This window comes from Dermacentor variabilis, chromosome 10, assembly GCF_050947875.1.
Source record: "Dermacentor variabilis isolate Ectoservices chromosome 10, ASM5094787v1, whole genome shotgun sequence".
NCBI classification, from domain to species: domain Eukaryota; kingdom Metazoa; phylum Arthropoda; class Arachnida; order Ixodida; family Ixodidae; genus Dermacentor; species Dermacentor variabilis.
In genome coordinates this window covers 13,319,696-13,346,543 of record NC_134577.1, presented here as the reverse complement: position 1 = coordinate 13,346,543, position 26,848 = coordinate 13,319,696, and the positions used below count along the sequence as shown (strand labels likewise).

The window sequence follows — 26,848 nt, the reverse complement described above, 5'->3', positions numbered from 1 at the left end:
CGAGTTCAACACTCAAGCCGCTCGGCTACCGGAACGGCACATCGAACCCTGTTTATTTGTCGACCAGTAGCTTGGCCAGCTGGGCCGCTGTCGCGGCCTACGCTCACATAGTCCGTTCTGCCGACGAGATAACGCGTGCTCTATCCGCGTGCTGGCACCCGCTCATGCGCACCGGCCGCGGTCAGTCACGTTGGCTGCGCTGCGATGCTAGACTCTGCGTCCACATTGCAGTGGCTGAGAGTAATAGCGCCGCGCCTGGCATGCAGCCGAACCATTATACACGCTTGAATTATGTTGCAATTTGTGATCCGGTTTGGCACACTCCACAAACAGTTGCACCTATTGCGGTGTATGTTTGCCACACAAGAATTACCATCATTTGTATTTCCCGCATTTGTTTTCTTTAGCGCTGCGAGCCCAGTACTTGCAAGTTACGAACTGCATGCGCGTTGTCAGCCTGCCAGAGCGTTCTGGACTGGAAAGTAACGAGCGCAGCGTTTTCAAGAAAAGGAAACGCAACCAAGGCCGATGATGATTATTATTGTGTGGAAAATATACACACCAAAGGGTGCAAGTGTTCCTACATTGAAGTGCTGTGACATGCTGCCATGTTCGGTGATAAGGTGTTAGAACAGGTATCCCTTTGACAGAACAATTCATTTGTTTGCCCTCTCCGCTTGGCTGGTGCCATTTTGTCCACGCTTAAAGAAAACTCCACACGGAAACGTAAATATGAACGTGCTATTTTGTAGGTAGTGAACGGGTCCTTCGTATGAGATACTATTCGTGCGGAAAACGAAGTGAGAATGGACACGCACGGCCTTCATTCAACGAAATTTTATTTCCAAGCTCTTAAATGTATCGTTTGGACACATGCACACACAAAGCGAAGAGGAGGCCGCCTATAAGCAAACGAATCTTCTCACCCTTTACTTAATGCAGTGCACATGCGCACACGACGCAGCGAGTACGAAAATACGTTATGGATGTGATTTTGCGTCACGTACGTCGAAATTAACAATGGCACGGAAATCGAAACACTTTCAGAACGTCTTAGCGGAGACTCGTAAATCGTGAAGAGCGTCCGTAAGAGCATAAAGACGGTAGCTGCACGAGGGAAGGAAGCAGCGATTCTAGAGGCAGAAACTTCAAACAGCATTAGCGAAGCGTTGGGCTAATCACCACGCACACCTGTTCTTACCAAGAGGGTGGAGCACCCAAAAGAAAAGCACGCGATAAAACCACAAGACAGCCCGAAAGTACATGCAATGAAATTCGTGCATTCGAGTGGCTGAACCTTCAGGGGGCCAAGACCTCGTCAGGCTTTCTCGCCTTTAGTCTGCCTCCCGCAGGGAAATTGTGTGTACTTCCTGCAAGACAAGCATGTTTGATTGACTGACCGACTGACTGTTATACGGCGATTGCACATACGCCAGTTTGGAGCAGCACGCTCATAAGGCATCCCTCATTTTCTCTAACGTACCCATCCTGTGCCATGTGAAGGGACACCGTAAATACTGCAGTGGAAGTCACGTGTCTCACTCCAGGCTTCGTTGTCCATGGCTGCTGTTTTCAGATACCTACTTTGACGAGTTTGCTGTTCAAAGCACCAACCACTGAAACGAACAGTACTTGGGAGTACTTAAACCTGCACTTCTCAAAAACGGTTCTACATTCGTCGAATTTTGGTTTCACGCTATGTAGTGCAAACTTTTACTAAAGATAGTAGAATTTGTGAGTAAAGATAATTAGCGCTGTAGTTGGTAATTTCATTCCTGAGCTATTCAAAACCGAAACTTGGCTTCCACGAATATAGATTATAAAGTTTTACCTGCACAAATTTGAATTTAGAAGCCGCAAACGGCGCAGTATACAGAAGGTGCGTTATGTATCACAGGTTTAAAATGGTCCTGAACCACCTTGGTGGGTTTGCAAAAAACACAGCAGGCGAATAGCATGCGCTGCTGTGAACATCGCCAAGCTTTGCAGTCGTACGTGGTTTTCCGTTCAGATTATCATGCATTCCACCAACATTCCACTCCTTGTCGTTCCTCTCCCTCTACCCACTGTATAACTCTGTAAGCCGCCGTTATCGGTGCTCTACTTCGATGACCCACCCCAAACTCTGCTCAGCCTAGTCAGGACCTACCCCGCAGACACTTATTAGTTCGAGCCGTGGTGCGTGAAGTGTGAGCGATCTTGCACGTCATGGGCGTTACACGTCGTCATCGTCGTAGTCGTCCTCTTCTGGGCTTCTGGTCAGCGGTGTTTTCAAACTTTATTTTTGTGTGCGGAGCCACGCGTTTGTCGTAATTTTCAGCAACGGTGCGAATGGCCACGTCGTCGTGACAGTGAATGTGGCTGCTGTGACGCAGGTTCGAGTCCTGGCGTTCGAGCTGAACCTCTCCAGACTGGGTCAGCGACTGTTCGGTGGCCCGCGCATCAGGTTGCTCCAAATCGAGGGATTCTCCGAAGTTCGTGGTGTGGATATGTTCGCCATCATCGCCACTTCCAGTGAGCCACGCTGCTCTGGAACTGTAACAAAAAAAGAAAAGAAAAATGGAGAGGGCTGGAAACTCCTTCAGGCAGAAATAAATGCTTGCTTCGCGTTTTCCTCAATTATCAGCAATTTGCATACTGCTCGACTGACAGTCGGTGCTGCGGAGAGCGAGAAGAAATTTACGGACCCCGCTTCCTAGCGCAGCTAAAGTCGTATCTAACCTCAGTATAATTGACTAATTTATTTCTCGTCTTTCCTTTCTTTCTATATTTATTTATTTATTTACAGTACCTTACAGGCTCCTCACCGGAGTGATGTGTAAGGGGCCATTACATTGTTAATGAGAAGGTATGGTGAAAGGTACAGAAAAAAGATAACATGATACACAATGGGCGGTAAAAAGCCAAGTGATACTCAAACCACAACGCATCACAACACGCGAAAAATAAGCAAGAACGTCCCCTAGGCTGTCTACGAAAAAAAAAATATTTATAATCAGAATGCTCATCGTCAAGCAAGGATGCAAATAGAACAGTGCGTATCAACTAGACTAGACATTATAAAAATCTTCGAACGCTGCAACCCACGTGCTCCACGCCGGACAATTCTAGCATGGAAAGACAGGCCATTTTATTGCCCGACTTATTAACGGACAACTCGAAATATTTCATATATTTCCCTGTCAATGGCATACTTGTGCTTTGTCAAGGCAGCCGAAGTGTGTCAAAAGCATGAGTACAAGTAATGAATCGGCACAGTATGTAAATTGTGATACAGAGACGAGTGCTTGTTGTCTGCTCCAATCACAAGACACACATCAAGCTAGTTCAATGAAACGTTTCCTAGCCAGTGCAATAAATCCATAAAATTAGCATGAAGACCAAATTTTTACTACTGTGCAACGCTTCACATCTGAATCATTGCACCATCAGCATAAATAGAAACCGAGACACAATATAACCGATTGCCATGCCTGTTAAGGTAATTATGGAATCTAATTACTACGCAGTCAGTTTTAAACATGGATTAGTAGTACCTAGTGTACGTTTCGGACTCTTATGAAAAACACATTTACAAATGCAGGTGAACTTGGAAACGGAACAATGTTTGAATAATTTCAGGATTGTTCTCGTTTGGATTTGCGCTGATGCTGCCCCCAATTGTGCTTTATTAAGCTCGCTATTAGCAAATTATTCCCATGCTCATGATTCGACCGAGAATGTCCAGCCTACGAAAGAAAAGCAGTTTACATCATTCTTTCGTTACTAATCCACCTTTCTCAGTTTTATGGGCTGCACTCTGTTCCATGCCGCTGGAAACTTTTTGGAAGGGAGCCGGGGCTTAAACCCGTTGATTTGTGCACCTGCACCCATGTTGAATGTGCGTCGGTTACGCGTTTCGTCGATCGCGGCTGGCATCTTTGTTTTAGCAATGCCGTACCTGGAAGCTGCGTTGCACCCACCGACCACTGGATGAGCAAGCCTGAGCGCTCGGTTGTGCCAGCAGTGCGGCCATTAAAGGCGCACCGAGCTCTGTCCGCGAACGCGGCTGCCTTGGAGTTTGTTGTCGCTGATTTCCGCACTTGAAACTCGCTCTTTGTATCACTTTTGTACATACTTAAGGCATTTTGCATTTCCAATAAGTCTTAGCGCGCAGCCTTGCGTGTCGGATTAACCAAAGTGGTGCATTTGTTTGCATCCACATCTACATCCAGAGATCGTTAATTGTTAGCTTCAAATATCCTGGAAACGGCGCATCGCTGGCATAAAATATTGTCAAAAGGTAGCAAAAGATACATATCTGCAAATATGAGTGGCCGAGACACATAAACAATATATTTTTGCACTTCAGGATGCAGGGTAAGAAGGTTCGACCCTGCTGGACATCCTGGCCAACCAACATCCAAAGTGGAGCAGCCGGCTGCACGATGACAACAGAGTGTTCATGTCACCGGCAAGGCTGGAGCACTGTGTCGCCTACGTTGCTCGCAAATGGCACATGTGGCCCGACATAAGCGTACTGCAAGGGATGTTATTCACCTCGCTGCTACGGAAGTCAGGTCGACCTGGGATAATGCAGAGGCAACAGTGAGAATGACATATACTCGTCTTTCTGAGTTTATTGACTATTTGACCAGGTTAAACAGTTACAGCCACGTTAAACTGCAATCAGGAGTAATTTCGTACCGTTCATTCCTTTATTTCAATAAAAAATCGATTACCACAGGGTTACTATAAACTGACAAATACTATAGCATGGGTCCACATAAAGGGAAGTGCAAAATAGCGTCGCCTTAGGTTTGTCTTTCACATGAGTGTCATAAACTTCTGCAGTCGTCATTAGTGTTCTATAGCATAACCAGCATGAAACATGTGAAACCACCTTGCCCCTACCATACCAGGCAATAGGTGCGACGCCTTTGGGCAGTCTATGCAAACCAGCTATCCGCTGCACTCCATACGACATGACTCGATGCGAGGCAAACCTCCGACCTTTGGGCGAAAATGTATGTGGAATTCAATGAGATTAAATGGCACCATATGTTGTCGTCTACTCCTAACTGCTAAAAGCACTTTCCACAGCCTTATGCATTGCATTTCTGGGCGCAATGTTACCTACTGATGAAGCCTGCTGCTAATAACACATTTAACTTCAGTGATGTTTATATCGGTCAAGCAGCCACGTTTCGTTTGTTAATGCAGATATGGTATTGCTAGAACAGCCGATTTCTGTCTTGAACATCCTAGGCGGCTTCATGCTCATCAAGTATGTGCGACAGGCCGCCAGGACGCGAATCGTCATCATGACCATCCACCAACCCACATATGATATCTTTACCATGATGACACGAGGTAGGTCGCCGTGTGCAGTAAGCCGTGTTGAATGTCTGGAGTGTGCGATAACGGGAGAGTGAGGTAATATACTGCCAACTGTGCTGGTGAATGGGCAAAGAAAGTTGAGTGCATCACAGGCTGCGGCAACGAATAAAGCAATTATATGCAGTTGGACGACTTTTATAGAAAGACTTCATGTCATTAGCCTTCTCTGTCTGTTAACTAATCTCTCGCAGAACAGCGGATACCCGAGTATGGATAGTCAGTGACTCGATCTGCTTTTGTTACCTCGATGCGCCAGATCTCGTGTAAATACGAAGTCTTTGCTCAATGTCACTATTACTTTTGTTTGTCATGTCATGTTTGCCAGCAAAGTTTTCTCGTAGACGTCATTTTAGGCTTGTCTTGCAGCACACGCAAGGCAAACAGTATATTTACATTGCGTGTAGTATTACAACCAGTACTAATTGCGAACTGTAGTTCCGTGACGCAAGCAGCCAAGAATATTTGGATGGGTACTAAGTGTTCACCTAATTTGCATCTAATCGCGTGTATAAATAAAGAAGTGTCCAGTTCTACATCAGTACCTTCTCTTTCTTCTCTCCAGAGGCATTATGTTGATGGGTCGCATGGTGTACCACGGCAAGCAACGTGGTTTACTGCCGTAGTTTTACTACATTGACTATCCTTGTCCGGCTTTCTAGAACCCCTCCGACAACAACATGAGCCTACGTTGCTTCCTGGCTATTAAAATATATGCCTATCAAAACTAGTGCCACTGAAAGCTAATGGCACACCAGGTCACAGGCAGTCGTTGAACGTGATTTTAAAGAGCACAATAGGTGCCTCCTATATTTTGGGGACAATCATAACATCAGCTTTCATCTTTCTCATTCACTATTTTGCCTGTATTTAACTTTCAATAGGAGTGTGTGAGTAATGATTTTCAAACCCGAATCAAATACTAATCGAATAGCGTCAGAGTTGAAAGTAATTTAATATAGAATACATTACGAATAATTCTCTATGAATAATAAATAATTATTAATAGATACCTAATATTATAATAATAAAACTAATAATAGAGAACTTTATGAACAGTTCTATATTAACGATGAAAACTTCCGTTTTCAGCATTAATATGTAGTAGTCTTGACATCGCAATATATTCACGCCATTACTAAATTTGTGTGAACAGATTGCATGTTTCGAATTGCAGTTTATTAAAAGCACAAATAAAGCAACAAGGTCACATAGGCAGTTTATTATCATACTCAGGACTCTTAGATAAGTGGGGAAGATAGCAGTCTACCACAACAAAAAGGGAAGGAAAGCGGAAAGAAAGCACAAGACACATTAAAGAGGCTAAAGTAAAACAATGATGCATAAAGAATTTTACGCTATACCTTACACACCGCAGTCGACCTTGTGACGCTGGACAACATGCCACCAGAGGCGGTGTTCGAGTCCAGCCAGCGAGCCGAGAAATGTGTTGAGGCGCCGGCAAGGGACGCTTTCCCACCCGGATCTTCATGGCAATGTGCCCATGGACGTCTCCAGGGCGGGGTTCTTTGGACAGCTGCTGGCCCTGTGGTTATCAGTGCACGCTTTCATAATCACAATCTTTCTATGATCTTCTGCTCTCTGATCTTTATGAGAACCCTCGTTAACCTTTCCGTAAAGCCTGCCTTCCTGAACATATTAAATTATCTTCTATAAAAAATCTATAAAGGATTGTCGAAAGCTTTTTGTGTGAGAAAGATGTTTGGTTGCTGCTGGCGTGCGTCAGCACAAGGGTGACAAAGATTGTTAATACTTTTAGTCACCTAGGACACTTCAGATTCAGATTCAGATTTATTGGTTCCAAAAAAAAAAGAAGTAATTACATGACAAATATACAGACGAGGGTCCCAAAGTGAAAGAACTGTAGTGGGATCCTCGGTTAATAACAACATTGATGGTGATATCGACAGTCAGCAAATTAGCGTATTATAAACAACATCTACAGATTAAATACATCATTATACATGTCATTTACAATCAAATACGAAAAAGCACGTTATAAAAGAAAGTCGGAAGAAAGCATGGATGAAATACAAGAAATGTCATGCGAGATAAAAGTCAAAGGTACACCGCCAGATCTTAGTTAAGTTATCGCAGGAAATTATGCTTAAGGGGATGTTTAAAAATTGCAAGAGAAGTACAGGATTTTATGGTTCATGGTAATTAATTCCAAAGAGAAATTGCAGCGAAGGAAGATGCTTTTTTTTTTTGCCGTAATTGGTATGAACCATGGGTAACAAGAAATTGTTGTTAGCCTCAAATCTGGTCATACTTTTATTCTGCAAAAGGTCAGTTGCAATGAACGGGAACGTAAGGTTATTATGAAGCAACTTGTGGAGTAAGACGAGTGTGTTAAACTGGAACAAATTATTAATAGGCAAGATATTATACGCGCGAAGTAACAAAGAGGCATTGGATTGCATGGAGCTAGAAGTGATAATGCGTATTGACTGATTTTGGATATGTTGAATTGATGATAAGTGACAAGCATACGTGTTGCCCCATGAAACAATGCCGTAATTAATGTGACTATGAATGAACGCATAATACAACGCTAGCAGAGCCTCACGAGAAAAAAAAAGGCGAGCTTTGATTAATGCACGTATACCAAACGCAGTCTTGCGCTTGAGATGTTGGAAGTGAGAGCAAAATGTAAGGTTAGGGTCAAGATGTATGCCAAGAAAAGTGACATCGGTGCTAACGGGAATTGAATGAATTCCAAGCTTTACTTCAGGATTAGAAGTTAAGGCCCTTTGAGCACTTTTGAATAACATAAATTTAGTTTTTAAATGATTAAGAACTAAGTAATTGTTGCTACACCATTTTATAATCTTACTTGATGCAATATTTAACTTAGAAGTAAGAGTACTAACATATTTGTCAGATGAAGATGTGGTTGTGTCATCTGCGTATAAAATGCAATGAACGTAGTTGGTGGAGTTAAGAGAATCCGGAAGATCATTAATATATCAAAGGAAAAGCAAAGGGCCCAGAACTGATCATTGTGGTACACCTTGGTTAATACATTTTGTTACTGAGAAAGTATTTGCTGCATGTACTGTGTATGGCCGGTCAAGTAAATAATTTTTAAGAATGTTAGCACAGGACAGGTTATACCATCAAGTTTATTAAACAGGACTTGATGGTTAACTGTGTCATAAGCTTTACTGAAGTCTAAAAATACAGATCCGACTAAGTTTCCCGAATCAATACATTTTTTTATGTAGTCAATTAGAGATAGAACAGCTAGATTGGTGGAACTTCCTGGGCGGAAACCAAATTGATTGTTCTTTAGCAATTTAAACTTTGTTAAGTAGTTATTAAGACATTTAACAAATAATTTCTCAATGAGTTTACTAAGGCAGGAAATAATTGCAATTGGTCGGTAAGTATTAACTGTGTGTTTGTCGCCTTTTTTTAAAAACGGGAATAATCTTGGAATTTTTTTTTTTAAATGAAGGGAATGCACCTTCTTTGAACATAAGGTTGATAATATTACAGAGCGTGTCGCAAACTAAATGCGCAACGAGTTTTAAATGCCTGACAAAAATATTGTCTAAGCCAGGCCCTGTATTTTTAAGGTTAGCAATCGTGGAGCACACTTCATTTGGTGTAGCTGGTAACAAGAAGAATGATTGTGTCGTACGTCTCAAAGCATTATGCAACTGCGCATGTACGTTGTTATTAGCGTAAACAGAAGAAAAGTAGTCCGAAAAAGCATTAGCAATTTCGCTGGGCTCAGAAAGAGTGAGACCATTGTAATTTATTTTGGTTATAGAGGCATCAACAGACCATTTGTTAAGAAAAGAGTTCAGTAACGGCCATTGCTTTTGGGGGTCATCCTTATTCTGATAAAATTTATTTTCGTATTACTTATTTTTCGCCTGTTTAAGTAAAACATTCAGTAATTTACAGTACCTACTATAGCGCCTAGCTAGTCTAGTATTAAAGGGCTGACGTTTAGTTTTCTTGTACATGTTTTCCTTCTTTCTTAAACTTTCTAGAAGACCGTCCGTCATCCATGGGTTGCGCGGATATTTATACTTTTTCCCACATTGTACAGTGCGTGTGTTACTCGAAACGGCCAGTAAAAATAAAGTGCAGAATTTGTTTAGTGCTTCTTCGGGATCAGACATAGAATAAATTGGCGACCAATCAGTTTGACTGATGGCTTCAATAAAGGTATCTGCACTAAATACGGAAGTAAAGTAGCTATTATCGTTCTCTTGTATTTCATTGCTAAATGTAAGAAAAACAGGAAAATGATCGGTTATGTCAGTGTTAATAACCCGGGAGCAAGGCGATGGTGATATGTTAGATAACACGGGATCAATAAACGTACTGCTCCCACGAGAGGCTACCCTAGTTGGGCAGTCAATGAGTGATTCAAAACTGAATCCAGCAAAACAATCTGTGTAAGTTGTGTACGAGGTAGCTTATGTGTCAAGTAAGTTAATATTAATATCACCTACAATCACGACATTCTTATTTTCAAAAGCTAGCTTGGACAATACTGCATCAAGAGAAAGCAAGAAATCGTTAAGGGAAGATGACGGTGAGCGATAAATGCAACCAAGGATCAAGTTCTTATTGTTATTAAGGAATGACCGGTCGACTGCTGTCCACACTGACTCACAATAATTCACGTTAACTGCTAGATCAAATCTGCGAGCGTAGGTGACAGCTTGTGAAACAAAAATGGCAGCGCCAACATGACTGTTAGTTGGACGATGACAATACTCGGGTTGATAAGATGGAAAATCGCTCATGTTGTTGTCGGAATCGGAAAGCCAAGTCTCCGATATGCAGATAAAAGTGAAGACATGGTGAAGTGAGGCAATGAAGTTATTAATTCCATCTATTATAATGTGTTATTAGTGTGTTATTAATGTGTGCATTATTGTGCCATCAGACCACTCCGGCAACCACCTTAACCTACCATAGACTCATCACAGTTTGGAAATACAAGTGCTATTAAAGTCAAGGACAATAACCATTTCAGCTATACTCTAGTTTTTCAAGTACATGTTTATATTGTGCAAGTGCATGAAGCCCAAATTTTGAATCCAAGTTGCATGTAATACTGTGCCGAAACAAATTAAGCAATACGAGAATTGGGTATTGAAAATTTCTTTAAATGTTTCGTTAGGATCCAATGCAACAGTGCAAAGAAGTGGACAACATGAACGCCGTATCTGCACACGAATGCCTTGTCTGCACGCCTTACGCCTTTTTTGCTTATGAATCCTTACCAACTATATCAGCTTGCTGTCGTTCTAATGCAACAGTGCACTTAGAATATCGGAGTCCGACTTCCATAAAACTATGGTCCATGCCTGCGGTCTCCTAGAGTTTTGTACGTACAACCATTTCCAAGCCATCCATATATATTGAAGAGCTCTCTTTTTGCTCTTACATGATCTGCCTTTAACATACGTACTCTGCAATGGAATTTGTGGACATTTACTTTTCACATTGAAATTATTCAAGTTTCACCTACTCCATCCTTCTTAAGGGTGATCGCTTAGTAGTCATCAGAAAGTTCTGTTCAAACTCGACACTTCTGCAACAACCAGTTCTTTAAATCTGAGTACGTGTCCGCTTTGACATTGAAACCACCTGCCCGGCGTCATATCGCTTACACCACATCTAAGCTAAGTTGGCTTGTTAACGTGCTGGTCATTTATTTAAGATTTAGTGAAGGCGCTGCTGTGTCTTTTAATATGGAAAATGATATGCAAGGAAACAAAACTTCATTTTGTTAAGCACTCGTACTGATATTTTAGGCCTTAAATCTGTAGAATTAAAGGTATCTGAGAAACCTGTTTGGATATATAGGATCGTCTATTTTAATAGAAGCATAATTAAAGGTCCCTTGAGGTCTCAATTTTACCAAATCAGCTTAGATTATTTCATAGGTGGACAATACTTGCAATACAAATTTAAAAGCGATGTTAACTCATTACCAATACTTCACTTCCTGACTTTTAAGTTGTGAAGTTTTGTTGATAATGTTGGGATTGCCATTAGTCAGGTTGGTGAACTTTAGTACACAGTTTAAAATGAGAGATTCGAGCTTAACTGGAATAAGCAATATTTGAGCGAAACTTCGTTGCTTAGCAATCTGTTGTTAAATGAACTGGTGCTCCAGTTGACACTGTAAACACTGCATAAAACGGACTGTTTACAAGTTTCAACCAGACAATCATTGCATTTCACCACAGATATTTCTTAAGACTAGGACTAACCACTCGCGTTCACACTAAACTGAAGTTACTTCATACTTCATTACTTCCACTGATTAAATTCCACAAATAGGACATATATGCTAACATAATTATTTAACTTCAGTTATCCAATTTGGTCAGTTAATACCACTTTGAAATTTGTTTGGAAGTAGTATGCACCTCTTCAAGAAACATCGCCCATGTCACACAGGTCAAATATCCACCAGGTGGGATCGTTAATGAACTTGTTTACATTACAACAGGCAACCTGGCATACTACGGCGCTGTATGCGGCAGTCAGAGTGCAGCGCGCATCACGAAGAAAAGGACACAAATTGTTTGTTGTAACGACTACATTTACAATACTTTCCCGCCATTCTGACACAAGCTCTGAAAATTGACTTCCATGTCCATCACCTATAGCTGCAGTGTCTCAGACAAATGTCTGTTTAATTCCAGTTTGGCGAGAAAAGGTGTACGTGTCATGAGATATCGAGGAAAGGCTGTACAATAGCATTGCATACTTCATATCCAATCAAACAATTGTGCGGATCGCCATTGTAACGTCTATTAAAGGAAGCTTCGCCTCGAATAGAATATACGATCTGCATGTGGTCAACATTATTCGCCACTTATGGTGCCACGAGAGAAACATTCAAAAACAAAGTGAAACATTAGCAAATGTAAAGCTGGCTGCAGTATTTCTAGAATACTGTACCGCCAAGTTTTGAATTCTGTTTTGTGACAAGGAACGAACAGAGTATTTCTTTAAACCGCGCGGCAACAAATTGAAGGGCGTGCTGCCTTGAACAATACATGTAGGGCTTTTGTCAACCCACACATGGACGCCAACTTCCCGAGCACAAAATAGAGAGCGGTCACAACAAAAAGCAGTGGGAGGTACTTAGTGTGGTTGACACACCAAAAATTGATAAAGCGAAACTAATTCAAAACAGTCGGGAGAATTGGGATTACCTCGTCTTCCAGGAAGAGGAACTTCGCCCGACACTTCGTCCCCGCGTTGCTCGAACCAAAAGCCCCGGAGATCTCCTACATAAAAGAGAAGCGATCATTGTTTCTTCCAGTTCGTGGTGTCTGCAAAAACGCGGCGTGAGTTGCATCAACGCGTTAATGGCTAAAGCTATTCACGACAGCATGTGAGCATGTGTGCACAGTCAGTGGCATAATGGCAACCGACGCGAAGTAAACCAGGGACATCTTTCCGGCTAAATCACCCGCTATTGCAGCGAATCCAATATTTAAAGACAAAGTAATCGCAAATATCAGACAGGGCAAAAAGAACGAAGTTAACACAGACGTTCGTTTTGCGTTCGTTAAACAAGTCGCTCGTCTTGTCTCTTTGATAAACTGTAGCACGGAAGAAGTTTGGGCGTGTTGGTAGTTCACTCGTAAACTGGGATACCTAGCGCAAAAACCGACACAAGGACGAAGCAGGAACACGGGACGAGCACTCGTGCCGTGTTCCTGCTTCGTCCTTGTGTCGGTTTTTGCGCTGTGTATCCCAGTTTACGAAACAAACTGTGATGGGGAAAAAAATTTGCTACCAGTGATTCCTTCATGCACCAGTGATCTTATGATTAGCAGCTGAGGAGGCGACAAGAGCAGCTGGCTACCAGGTCTACAGGGTGCACAGCAGGACATCATGCATCTAGAATAGCTGGACACCAGGTCCGCAAGGCGGACACCGAGGTACCATGTCGCTAGGTCAGTAGATCCACAGGATGGGCATCAAGACACCAGGCTGCTCAAACAGCTTGCAAAAGGTCATCAGGGCGGGCTGCCAGACACCATCATGCTGGAAGGCCTGGCCACCAGGCCCGCAGGGAGGCAGCATGACAACGGGCTGCTATAGAACAGCCCAATGACCCAAGACAGTGTGAAAGAGAATCATTGTAATGCGGCGTCTACAGAGGGGTACATACCAAGTTACCGAAGTTTGGCCTTAAGCATATTGATTGAATGGCAGCACGCACGCAGCGGCACATAAAACAAATTGAAGCCTCGGCGTTTTCGTGCGGAAACAACCATATGATTGTGAGGTACGCCGTAGGGGGGGGGGGGGGGGGGTTCGAATTAATTTTGACCACCTGGGGTTAATAACTGTGCACCCAATGCACGGTTATCGCGAATGCATATCGTCCCCATCTAAACGTACTTTTCTGTGCCTTTACAGTGAGCAAAGTTGCTGTAAAATAGGTTTAGTGATGAGGGGCATGTACACAGTGACCCAAAATAGCACGAAAGAAGTTCATTGAGGTGTGTCACATACCGTCACATAGCCAGTTATCCAAGTTGGCACCGCAGCTCTCTACCCGATGTTCTACCCATCAGACCTAGGACTACCCCGTGACACAAGTAAGCGTGGAACAGGTTAGATACGGATAAAAAACAACAGACAGATAAACATACCACAAACACGTTGAAGTTAAGGAATACTAAGCGCAACAACTAAAAGGTACAATTGTAACGCGCAAGAGTGCAACTGCAATATTGTCATGTTAAGGCTTTGCCTTGTGTCGTTATCTCTTAGAATGCCATCAGTATTGAGTAGGCGGGTAAGCGACTTCCGAGTCTAACTGAAAACGACTCTGGGACCCAATTTACTGCAGTCATGTAATCTTCATTATTTTTCTTGATCGAAAATGTGCGGCTTTATTGAATATATTGACCAATGGCAAGCGTGGGTGGCAGATTTACGCGGAATGGGCTTGCGTTATCGCTTATCAGGGAAGTTCCCGGAAAACCGGAGGTGTTTACTTTTGCTGTACTTTACATATGCCTTTACTAGACGAAATGAACTCTGAGATTATGAGCGACGCCTTATTGTCTGGATAAGGGCTAATTTTACCAGATATTTTAAGGCGGGAAAGCGAAGCAGGTAGACGAAAGTCATTTCACTGCTGGAATTCTGCAATTACACAAGTAGCCATTGAAGCCGCACCCACAAAACTGCAAAAAAAAGCTATCGTTGATCATAATTACAGAAGCATTGGCGTACTCGAGTTAGCCGTGAAATTGTGTTATAGGCAACTGGCACTGCGAAAGGCAATGGAAAGATTACGATGCAAGATATTATTTATATATTTCCATGCGCTCACCTTTCTGAGCAGTTCGTACAGTCTGGCCACCCGCGTAGCGCTGCCTCCCACGACGCACCAAAGGCCAGCATCGTCTTTGCCCGACTGACGTAAGCACGGCACGACCACGTCGATCTCGTGCTGGTCGTGCTCGGCACGAACGAAAAAAGAAAAGACATCGCACGTGTATGTGAGAAGCGCGTTGAAATAGATGAAGACGTGAAACGTTGACCTCCTATTCTGTACATCATCAGATACTGAGCTTGGTACGAAGGCAGAAACGCTTTCGGCCATATACGCGTACACATCCGGTGTGATCGTCCCTCACGATGATTTCTAACCACTGGCTGTTTCACGCCTGGATGATAGTTTTAGACCCGCCGTGGTTGCTCAGTGGCTATGGTGTTGGGCTGCTGAGCACGAGGTCGCGGGATCGAATCCCGGCCACGGCGGCCGCATTTCGATGGGGGCGAAATGCGAAAACACCCGTGTACTTAGATTTAGGTGCACGTTAAAGAACCCCAGGTGGTCAAAATTTCCGGAGTCCTGCACTACGGTGTGCCTCATAATCAAAGTGGTTTTGGCACGTAAAACCACATAATTTATTTTTTTAGAGTCTGCACTGGGTTCCGTTTATCCAGGTCAGTTATTGACAGGTGAGCCTTGCCGTGGGAAGGAAACTTACACAAAAATAAAAGTGGGTTGTAGTGTATATGGTATGCATTATCAAATACTTACTGGGAGCTTACCACTGTCGTTAAATATAAGAAAATATGCAGAATCACTGAATTGTACGGGTGCTAACACGTGAGGCAGAAACTTGAAGGTTAACAAGGAAGCTCGAGAAGAAGTTAAGGACCGCGCAAAGCGATGGAACGGAATATCTTAGGCGCAACGTTAAGGCACAGCAAGAGAGCGGTGTGAATCAGAGAGCAAAAAGGGACAGCCAACATTCTAGTTGGCAATCTGAGAAAAAAATTACAGCTGGAATATTAGAGTTACAGAATGAGTTCCAGGGTAGAGAAGCGCAGTAGAGGACGGCAGAAAATTAGGTGGAATGATGACATTAGGAAATTTGCATGCGCATGCTGGAATTAGCTAGCGCAAGACAGGGCTAATCGGAGATCATCCGAAGAGGCAGTCGCCCTGCCCAGTGGACATAAAAATACGATGATGAACACGATCAGTTTGACGGTAGTAGCATGCACAACAAGTGAAAATGTGCTAGTTAGGAGCTCAGCATACACCTTTGAACCTCAATACAATGAATGGGGGTTCTGCTGCAGAAGTATAAGGAATAAGCAAAACTGTGTTATGACGAAACGGGGCATAACGAAATGATGGATATAACAAAGTTGGTCAAATTCCCCTTCAAATACCCAGGAGATTCGTAGTGCAGTACACGTAACAATCGATATGACGTAGTAATGGATTTAAGGAAGTAATTTCTTCCCCTTCCAACTTTGCAATAACTGGGTTTTATTGTATTGAATATGATGAAGCAAGTCAAATGTGCACTAAAAGTGCACTATTGGCATGTATGCTATAGCATACATGCTAATATAACAGCTTTTATTATATTCAAAGGAATTATTGATGGGTTTTAACAGGTTTTGGAATGTTTTAGTAGACTCTGTGCAGTAGAACAATGGCAACAATGTCGGTGTATGATCGATACAGCAACGTTATACAGTATGATCCCGGCCACAAATAATGTGGTCGTAAATTACAGTCGAACCTCGTCCTACCAAACCACCACCTGACACTACAACACAATTGTTATACATATGATAATCGCTATAAGCGTTCATAGCTTCGAAAAAGTTTAGAGCAACTTTTTTCGTGGTTCCTTATATCAAATATTAAGTTCTAGCTGATGACTCGTTATGTGTATTTGCACTTTGACATGCAGAACATGAAGGTTGCGCCCTGTCGAACATCCCTGCCAACCGACGTCAAACGTGGAGTAGCCCGCTGCGCGTAGACATCATGTTCGGCGGGCTGTTCATGCCACCGGCGAAGCTGAAGCACTGCGTCGCCTAGGTCGCTCGCCTGGCACATGTGGCCTGACATGAGCGTGCCGCAACGGATGCTGTTCACCTTGCTGCTCCAGGAGCCAGGTGGACCTGGGAGGGACACGGACGCCAGAGCGGGGATCTCAGCCTTCGTGTCTTCCTGAGCTCATGATTCATTGGCTGCGCTAAACAGTTGCACCGACGTTACAGCGCAGTCGGCCGCAATTTCCTGCCCTTCATTCCTCGACACGTTTGTTTAAATAAACGTATCGTCCATTAGTGTTCTATGGAATAACCAGTATGAAGGTTCTGGGCCCCTTGCCCCTGCAATACGAGAGGTGCGACGCCTGTGGGCAGTATATGCAACCTACCTATTCACTGTACAATGGGCACTATTCAAGCGAACTCCATGGAAGACAATCCCACGAGCTCTGGGCAAAGCTGTCAACGCTACTGCACATTCGTTGTCATTCACGGGCACCGTGTGTTCTAATATAATCTTATATGCAGCATATACTCGTATATGCTGTGGCCACTGCTCAGAGCACTTGCCACAACATTAGGCTTTGCTTTTCCAGTCTGGGAAGCAATGCTGCCTACTGATAATGTCCGCTGCTCACAACACATTTAACAACTGCAGTGATATTTATAACGTTCATGCAGGAACTTTTTACTTCTTAATGCAGATATTATATTGCTTGACAAGCCCGTCTCTGGCATGTACATCCTCCTCAGCTTCTTCCTCATCCACTATGTCCGATGGCGGACCGCCACGAGTAGCATCGTCATCATGACCATCCACTCATCCACTCACCAATGAGATCTTCATTATGACACGAGATAGATCGTCGTTTGCAGTATACAGCCGTGTGGACTATCCCCTACACGCGATATCGGGAGATTGTGGTAATATGCCGCCAACTGTGTTGCCGAATATGCAAAGAAAGCTGACCACCTCACTGGATCACAGACGCAGATGAGTCTGCGGCTGTGATTAGACGGCCAAATCACGTTGCACCAGCTTTACAAAAAGCCTCCATGTCATCAGACTTTTCTATCTGAATGGGATTCATAGCAGTTATCTTCCTTCTCCCTTAATCCAGTGGCGATCACATCGACACGTCGCATGGTGTACCAGGGCAAGTGACGGGACCTCCTTCAGTACTTCTCCTACAGGGACATACCTTGTCCGTCTTTCAAGAACCCCTCTGACTACAACAGCACGCCTACGTTGCTTCCCGCTATTAAAATATATGCCTCCGAAAACCACCGCCACTAAAAGCAAATGGCGCACCAGTCACAAGGAGTCTTTGCACGAACGTTGAACGAGCACGCTGGGCGCCTCCTATCCTTTGAGGATGAACATAACACCCACCGTAATTCTTCTCATTCAATATTTTGCTTGTATTTCAATCTCACGGTGTGTGAGTAGCAGTACTACAAAACTGTATTAAATACGAATCGAAAAGTGTCAAAAGCGAAACGAATTGAATATGGAATAATTTTCGAGTAGTTCTCGAACGAGGAACTGCCGTTCTCTCTATTAATATAAAGCATTCTTCACATCCCAAAATTCTCGAAACATTGAAATTTCAGTGATTATAATGCAAGTTTCGAAGTGACGCTTATTAAAAGCACAAATGATCGAATCGGAGCAAATAAGCAGTTTATTCGCATGCTCAGGATTCGTTGATGAGTGCGAACTATAGCACTCAAGCCAGGAAAAAAAAGCGAGTGAAAGAGGGAATAAACGACAAGATCCATTAAAGAGGCTAAAGTTAAAAAATGATGCGTAACAGACTTTGCAGTCGACCTACGCGGTCGACCTTGTGAAGCTGGGCTGCTCGAGTATAGAGGTTCCGAACTAATTTTACAGGCAATTTGCCGTGCAAAGCGAGAGGTATTGGAAAGATTTCGACGCAACAAATGTGTTCGAGGAGCTCACCTTGTTGTTCTGACTCGCACAGCTGCCCCAAGTGGTGCCTCTTGACCTGGTGACGAAGCACGAAACCCCGGCGTCGCCTTTGCCCGACAGATAGGTGCACAACACGACCGGGTCCATGTCGTGACGGCCGATAACGGCAGTGATGAACGAAAGCAAACAAAAGAAAACGTGGTTTGCGTATGTGACAGGAACGGGGAAAAATGTTTCATGATATGAGACACTGGGTTGCTAGCCTGGTCACCATCAAACTCAAGCTTGTTCTCAGGTTCCGTCATCTCCTTTCTTTTAATTGCGACAGCAATTACATGGACTCTACAACAGAAGTATTGCCATCGGTGGCACAAATGCACGTATATAGATACTAACTTACATAGTTGTTAAACTCATTTACGCAAATTACTTACAGAGCAAAAAAAAAACAAGCATTCAGCCAGTTAAAACCTACGCTACGTCGTGCTAACTCAGTTCTCCGTAACACTCAAACTCAACGCATCCATCACGCCCCTTACAACTACACGTGTGCAGACACATGAATGATAAATCAATTTGCGCAAATTACTTATCGAAGAAGAAATATCAGCCTGTAGCATGCCAAAACCGCAGCGACGTCGCGTTAACTCCACTGTAAAGCTTAAATTCGATCCATCCAACACTACCCCTGCACATGCACGTACACAAACTTGCATCAATATCAAAAGAATATGCGCAAGTACGCCATCACGGAAACCACGGCAGTCTACAGCCCGACAGAACGTCTGCGCTGTCGTGTTAACTTATCTGTAAAGCTGAAATTGCACACATCAATCACTCCCTCTGCAAATGCACATACACAGACGCTAACTACACGATTATTAGGCGAATTTGAAGACATTTGTTGTCGCGGAAAAGGGCATTCTCAGCCCATTCATGTTATCCATCACTCCCCCTCCAAACAAACGCACGCAGTTACTAAATTACATGCCGATAAGCTAAATTTCCGCAAATTACTTTTCTTGGGAAAAAAACGTAAACTAGAGCCAGTTAGAACCTCAGCCATGTCGTCTGAAACAAAATCTCTGAAAGGGTCAAATTCGACACATCCATCACTCCGCATGCAAAAGGCCGTATGCAGACACTAATATACATTAACATTAAACGAATATGCACAAATTTATATTCGCGGAAAGAACGTAAGTCTATAGCCCCATAGAACCCTTGCGCAGTCGTGCTAACTCACTTTTCTCTCAACCTGAAATTTGACGCATCCATCACTTCACCTCAATGCACGTACATAGACAATAAATGCATGATTACTAAGGGAATTTGCGCAAATTACATATTGCGGAAAAAACATCAGCCTCTAATAGTATGTTAGAATCTCAGCTCAATCCTGTTAACTCAGTTGTATGTGAAGCTCAAATTTCGCCCACCCCTCACTGCTCCTGCAAATGCACGCTTACAGACACTAACTTACTTGATTATTAAACGAATTTGCGCAAATATCTTATCGTCGAAAAAACATCAGCCTATGATAGTGTGTTAGAGCCTCAGCTCAGTCGTGTTAGCTCAATTCTATGTGAAGCTCACATTCAACCCATCCATCACTCTCCCTAGAAATGCGCGTTTATAGATACTAACTTGATTATTAACGAATTTCTGCAAATAACATATTGTCACCCAGCTATTGCAACTAAAACAGTTGACCACCGACAGATTGGGAAGAAACGTCTGCCTTTAGCGATGGCTGGTCCTCGGAGAGACAGCGCGCAACCACGAACTTCGTCGTTCTCGCCTTAAGGGTCCCGTGACAACACGTGCAAACTTATTTCGCGTCATTATAGCGTACAAAAACCTCAGCTTATAATAGTACACTTTAATATGAGGCTCAAGTTCCACCCATCCGTCACTCAACCCTCAAATGCACGATTACGGACAATAACTTACTTGATTAAAAAACAAATTTACGCAGACAACTTATAACGGACAAAAACATCAGCCTACAATAGTATATTTCTGTGTCAATCTCAAATTCTACACATCCATCACTACCCCTGCAAACATGTTTACAGATATTAGCTTAACTGATTAATAAACGAATTTGCGCAAGTAAATTATAGGGGAAAGAACATCAGCTTATAATAGTATAGTTCTATGTGAAGCTCAATTTCCACCCCTCCATCACTGCCCCTGCAAAGCGTGTTTACAGCTACTAGATTAAATGATTCATAAACAAATTAGCGCAAGTAAATTATAAGGAAAAGAACATCAGCTTATAATAGTATAGTTCTATGTGAAGCTCAAATTCCACCCATCCATCACTGCCGCTGCCAAGCATGTTTACAGATACTAGCTTGACTGATTAATAAACCAATCTGCGCATGTAACTTATAGAGGAAAGAACATCAGCCTATAATGGTATAGTTTCATGTGAAGCTCAAATACCACCTATTCATCACTTCCCCTGCAAAGCGTGTTTACAGATACTAGCTTAACTGATTAATAAACGAAGTTACGCAAGTAAATTATAGGGGAAATAACATCAGCCTGTAATAGTATAGTTCCATGTGAAGCTCAAGTTCCAGCCATCCACCACTGCCTATGCAAAGCTCGTTTACAGATACTAGCTTTTTTTGCTTAATAAACGAATTTCCGCAAGTAAATTAAAGGGAAAGAACATCAGCTTATAATAGTATAGTTCTATGTGAAGCTCAAGTTCCACCCATGCATCACTGCCCCTGCAAAGCATGTTTACAGATACTAGATTAACTGATTAATAAACCAATCTGCGCATGTAACTTATAGGGGAAAGAACATCAGCCTATAATGGTATAGTTCCATGTGAAGCTCAAATTCCACCCATCCATCACAGCCTCTGCAAAGCACGAGCATGTTTACATAAACTAGCTTAACTGATTAATAAACGAATTTGCGCAAGTAAATTATAGGGGACAGAACATCAGCCTATAATAGTATAGTTCCATGTGAAGCTCAAATACCACCCATTCATCACTCCCCTGCACAGCATGTTTACAGATACTAGCTTAACTGATTATTAAACGAATTTGCGCAAGTAAATTATAGGGGAAAGAACATCAGCCTATAATAGTATAGTTCCATGTGAAGCTCAAATTCCACCCATCCATCACTGCCCCTGCAAACATGGTTACAGAGACTAGCTTAACTGATGAATAAACGAAGTTACGCAAGTAAATTATAGGGGAAAGAACATCAGCCTGTAATAGTATAGTTCCATGTGAAGCTCAAGTTCCAGCCATCCACCACTGCATATGCAAAGCTCGTTTACAGATACTAGCTTTTTTGCTTAATAAACGAATTTCCGCAAGTAAATTAAAGGGAAAGAACATCAGCCTATAATAGTATAGTTCTATGTGAAGCTCAAATTCCACCCATCCATCACTGCCCCTGCAAAGCATGTTTCCAGATGTTAGCTTAACTGACTAATAAACGGATTTGCGCAATAATTGGGAAAGAACATCAGCCTATGATATTATAGTTCTATGTGAAGCTCAAATACCACCCATCCATCACTTCCCCTGTAAATGCACGTTTACAGATACTTACTTGAATAATAAACGAATCTGCGCAAATAACTTATAGCGGACAAAAACACCTGCCCACAATAGTATAGTTATATGTGAAGCACAAATTCGATCCATTCATGACTCCCCCTGCAACTCGTTAGAGACACTAACTTGATTCATAAACAAGTTTGCGTAAATAACTTATAGCGAAACAAAAATACATTAGCTTAGACGAGTATGTAAGAACCTCAGCTCAGTCGTGTTAGCTCAGTGTTATGTGGGGCTCAAATTAGACCCAGCCATCGCTCCCCGTGCAAATACCCGCTTAGAGACACTAACTTACTTGATTAATGAACGAATTTCAGTAAATAAGTTATAATGGGAGAAATCCTCAGCCTATAATAGTATAGTTCTATGTGAAGCCCAAACTCCCCCCATTCATGAATCCCCCCGCAAAGCATGTTCACAGATGCTTACTTGATTGATAAAGGAACTTGCGCAAATAAATTATAGCGGACAAAAACGCCAGCCTACAATAGTATAGTTCTATGTGAAGATCAAGTTCGACCCATCCATCACTCCCACTGCAAATGCTTACACACACTAACTTTATTCATAAAGGATTTTGCGCAAATAACTTATAGCGAAAAAAAGAACATCAGCTATGTTAGAGCCTAAGCTCGATTGCTTTATCGCAGTCCTTTGTGAATCTCGAATTCGGGAAATTGTGGTAATATGTCGCCAACCGTGTTGGCGAATATGCAAAGAAAGCTGACCACCTCACTGGATCACAGACGCAGATGAGGCTGCGGCTGTGATTAAACGACCAAATCACGTTCCACCAGCTTTACAAAAAGCCTCCATGTCATCAGACGTTTCTATCTGAATGGGATTCATAGCAGCTATCTTCCTTCTTCCTTACTCCAGTGGCGATCACGTCGACTGGCTGCATGTTGTACCACCGCAAGCGACGGGACCTGCTTCAGTACTTCTCCTACAGGGGCATACTTTGTCCGACTTTCAGGAAGCCCTCTGACTAAACAGAACGCCTACATTGCTTCCCGCTATTAAATTATGTGCCTCTAAAAACCACCGCCACTGAAAGCAAATCGCGCACCAGTCACAAGGACTTTTTCCACCAACTTTGAACGAGCACGCTGGGCGCCTCCTATCCTTTGAGGACCATCATAACACCCACCGCAATTCCTCACATTAGCTAGTTTGCTTGTATATGAATTTTGCTGAGGGTGTGTGAGTGCAATATGACAAAACTGAATCAAATACAAATCGAATAGTGTCAAAAGCGAAACGAATTGAATATCGAATACTTTTCGAATAGTTCTCGAACGAGGAACTACCGATCTCTCCATGAATATAAAGAGGTCTTCACATCCCAGTATACTCGAAACAATACCGAAATTTCTGTGATTATAATGCAAGTTTCAAAGTAAAGCTTATTAAAAGCACAAATGATGGAATAGGAGCCGATAAGCAGTTTTTTCGCACGTTTAGAACTGATTGATCAGTACCAACTATAGCATTCTAGCTAGAAAAGAAAAGCGAGTGATAGCGGGACGCAACGACAAAATACATTAAAAAGGATGAATTTAAAAAAAAATTATGCATAACGGCCTTTGCAGTATCCTTGCACACCGCAGTCGACCTTGTGACACTGCGCTGCTCGAATATAGAGCTACCGAAATAATTTTACAGGCAATTCACCGTGCAGAGCGAGAGGTATTGGAAAAATTACGACGCAAGAAAACTGCTCGATGAGCTCACCTTGTTGCCCTGACTCGTATAGATGCCCCCGGTGCTGCCTCCCACGCTTCACCTGGTGACGAAGCCGCAAAACCCGGCATCTTCCTCGGGCAGCAGATGATTGCACAACACGACCGGGTCCATGTCGTGCCGGCCGTTCTCGGCAGCGATGGACGAAAGCAAACAAAAGAAAACGTGGTTTGCGTATGCGACAGGAACGGGAAAAATATTTCGTGATACGAGACACTGGGTTGCTAGCCAAGACACCATCAAACTCGAACTTGTTCTCAGATTCCGCCATCCCCTTTCTTTTAATTGCGGTAACATTTATGTAGACAGTACATGACCATTATTAATATCGCTGGCACCAAATGCACCTATATAGAAACTAACTTATACGGTCATTAAACTCATTTGCGCAAATTACTTATAGAGCAAAATACAAGCATTTAGCCCGTTAGAACCTACGCTACGTCGTGCTAACTCAGTTCTCTGTAACGCTCAAGCTCAACGCATCCATCACGCCCCCTACAAATGCACGTGTCCAGACACGTAAATGATAGATAAATCAATTCGCAGAAGAAACACCAGCCTACAGCATGTCAGAACCTCAGCAACGTCGTGTTAACTCACTTCACCGTAAAGCTTAAATTCGAACCATCCATCACAACCCCTGCAAATGCGCGTATACAAACTTGCACCAATATTAAACGAATATGCGCAGTACGTCATCGCGGAAAGAACGTATGTCTATAGCCCGATAGAACGTCTGCGCTGTCGGAATTACTTATATATAAAGCTCAAATTTCACACATATTTCACTCCCGCTGCACAGCTAACTGCACGATTATAAAGCGAATTTCAAGAAATTATAGTTGTCGCGGAAAACTGCAACCAGCTCATTTGTGGTAAATCACCTCCATTAAAAGCTGAATCTCGACGTATCCATCACTCCTTCCGCAAACACACGTACGCAGTTACTAAATTACATGACTATTATATAAATTTGCAAAAATGACTAATTTCGGAAAAAAAATATAGAGCCCGACAGAACGTCAGCCACGTTGTCTGACCCAAATCCCTGAAAACCTCAACTTAGACGCATCTATCACTCCCCCTTCAAAAGCCCGTATGCTTACACTGACATCCGTTAATATTAAACGAATATGCACAAATTTCTGTTCGAGGAAAGAACATCAGTTTATAACCCATAGAACCTCAGCGTAATCGTGCTAACCTATTTTTCTCTGAAGCTGAAACTTGATGCATCCATCCCACCGCTTGAACGCCCGCACAAAGGCAATAAATACATGATTATGAAGCGGTTTTGCGCAAATTACATATTGCGGAAAACGCATGAGCATATAGAATGTTAGAACCTCAGCTAAGTCGTGTTGGCTCAGTTTTATGTGATGCTCAAATTTGACGCATCCAACACTTCCTCAGCAAATCTCCCGCTTACAGACAAACTCACTTGATTAATAAATTAATTTCCGCAAATATATTATAGTGGAAAAAACATCAGCCTATAATAGTATGTTAGAAACTGCCCACATTGGTGCAAGCTGAGATCTAAGTCACGCTCAAATTCGATCTATCCATTACTGATCCTGCAAATGCCCGTTTACAGACACAAACTTGCTTGATTACTTGATTAAAAACGAAGTTGCGAAAAAAATTATAGCGGAAAAAACAGCAGCCTATATTAATATGTTAGAACCTATGCTCAGTAGTGTTAGCTCAGATCCATGTCACGCTCAAATTGGATCTATCAGTCACTGCCCCTGCAAATGCACGCTAAGAGACACTTTCTTGATTAATGAAGGAATCTGCGCAAATAATTTAAAATGGTAGAAAACATCAGCCTCTTACAGTATAGCTCTATGTGAAGCTCAATTTCCACACATCCACATCTCTCCTTGCCCCCCCCCCCCCCACCCAAATGCCCACTTGCACACTCTAACTTACTAGATTTTCTGAAACGAATTTGTGAAAATAACTTATAGCCGAAGCAAACATCAGCCTATAATAGTATCAATCCTTGTGAAGCTAAACTTCTGCCCATTTATCACTCCCCCTGCAAATGCCCGCTTACACACACTAAGTTATTTCATTAAGGAACTAATTTGCGCAAATAAATTATAGCGGAAAGAACATCAGCCTATAATAGTATAGTTCTATCTGAAGCTCACCGCCCATACATCACTTCCCCTAAAAATGCACGTTTAAAGTGACATACTTGATTAATAAACGAATTTGCATAAATAAGTTACAACGGACGTAAAGATCAGCCCACAACAGTATAGTTCTGTGAAACTCAAATTGCACACATGCATCCCTCCCCCTGCAAATGCATGTTTACTTGTACGACCTTACTTGATCAACAAACCAATTTGCGAAAATAACTTATAGCGCAAAAACATCAGCCTATAATAGTATAGTTCCATGTGAAGCTCAAATTCCACCCCTCCATCACTGCCCCTGATAAGCGTGTTTACAGATACTAGCTTAACTGATTAAGAAACGAATTTGCGCAAGTAAATTATAGGGGGAAGAACATGAGCCTATAATACTATAGTTCTATGTGAAGCTCAAATACCACCCATCCATCACTTCCCCTGCAAAGCATGGTTACAGATGTTAGCTTAACTGATTAATAAACAAATTTGCGCAAGTAAATTATAGGGGAAAGAACATCAGCCTGTAATAGCATAGTCCCATGTGAAGCTCAAATTCCACCCATCCATCACTTCCCCTGCAAAGCATGTTTACAGATACTAGCTTAACTGACTAATCAACGAATTTGCGCAAGTAAATTATACGGGAAAGAACATCAGCCTATAATAGTATAGTTCCATGTGAAGCTCAAATTCCACCCCTCCAT

The 26,848-nt window shown here is 42.6% G+C and overlaps 1 protein-coding gene across 4 annotated transcripts in view; it reads right to left on the bottom strand.

The window, feature by feature from the left end:
- Window positions 1-287: 287 nt before the first annotated feature.
- The window catches only part of LOC142559932 (uncharacterized), a 125,175-nt gene continuing 98,614 nt past the window's right edge, over window positions 288-26,848 (bottom strand). Inside the window, exons 1-4 of one of the 4 annotated variants that reach the window (XM_075671629.1) lie at window positions 23,986-25,176; window positions 18,683-18,759; window positions 6,741-6,922; window positions 288-2,535 (exon numbers count right to left, since the gene is read on the bottom strand). In XM_075671629.1, the coding sequence (XP_075527744.1) occupies window positions 2,226-2,535; window positions 6,741-6,922; window positions 18,683-18,759; window positions 23,986-24,265 (849 nt within the window). In that variant the 5' untranslated portion in view covers window positions 24,266-25,176 and the 3' untranslated portion in view covers window positions 288-2,225. Of the gene's footprint in view, window positions 2,536-6,740; window positions 6,923-12,599; window positions 12,675-14,743; window positions 16,595-18,682; window positions 19,001-23,985; window positions 25,177-26,848 lie in introns of those variants that run through there. The other 3 variants (XM_075671630.1, XM_075671631.1, XM_075671632.1) reach the window with 3 other exon arrangements.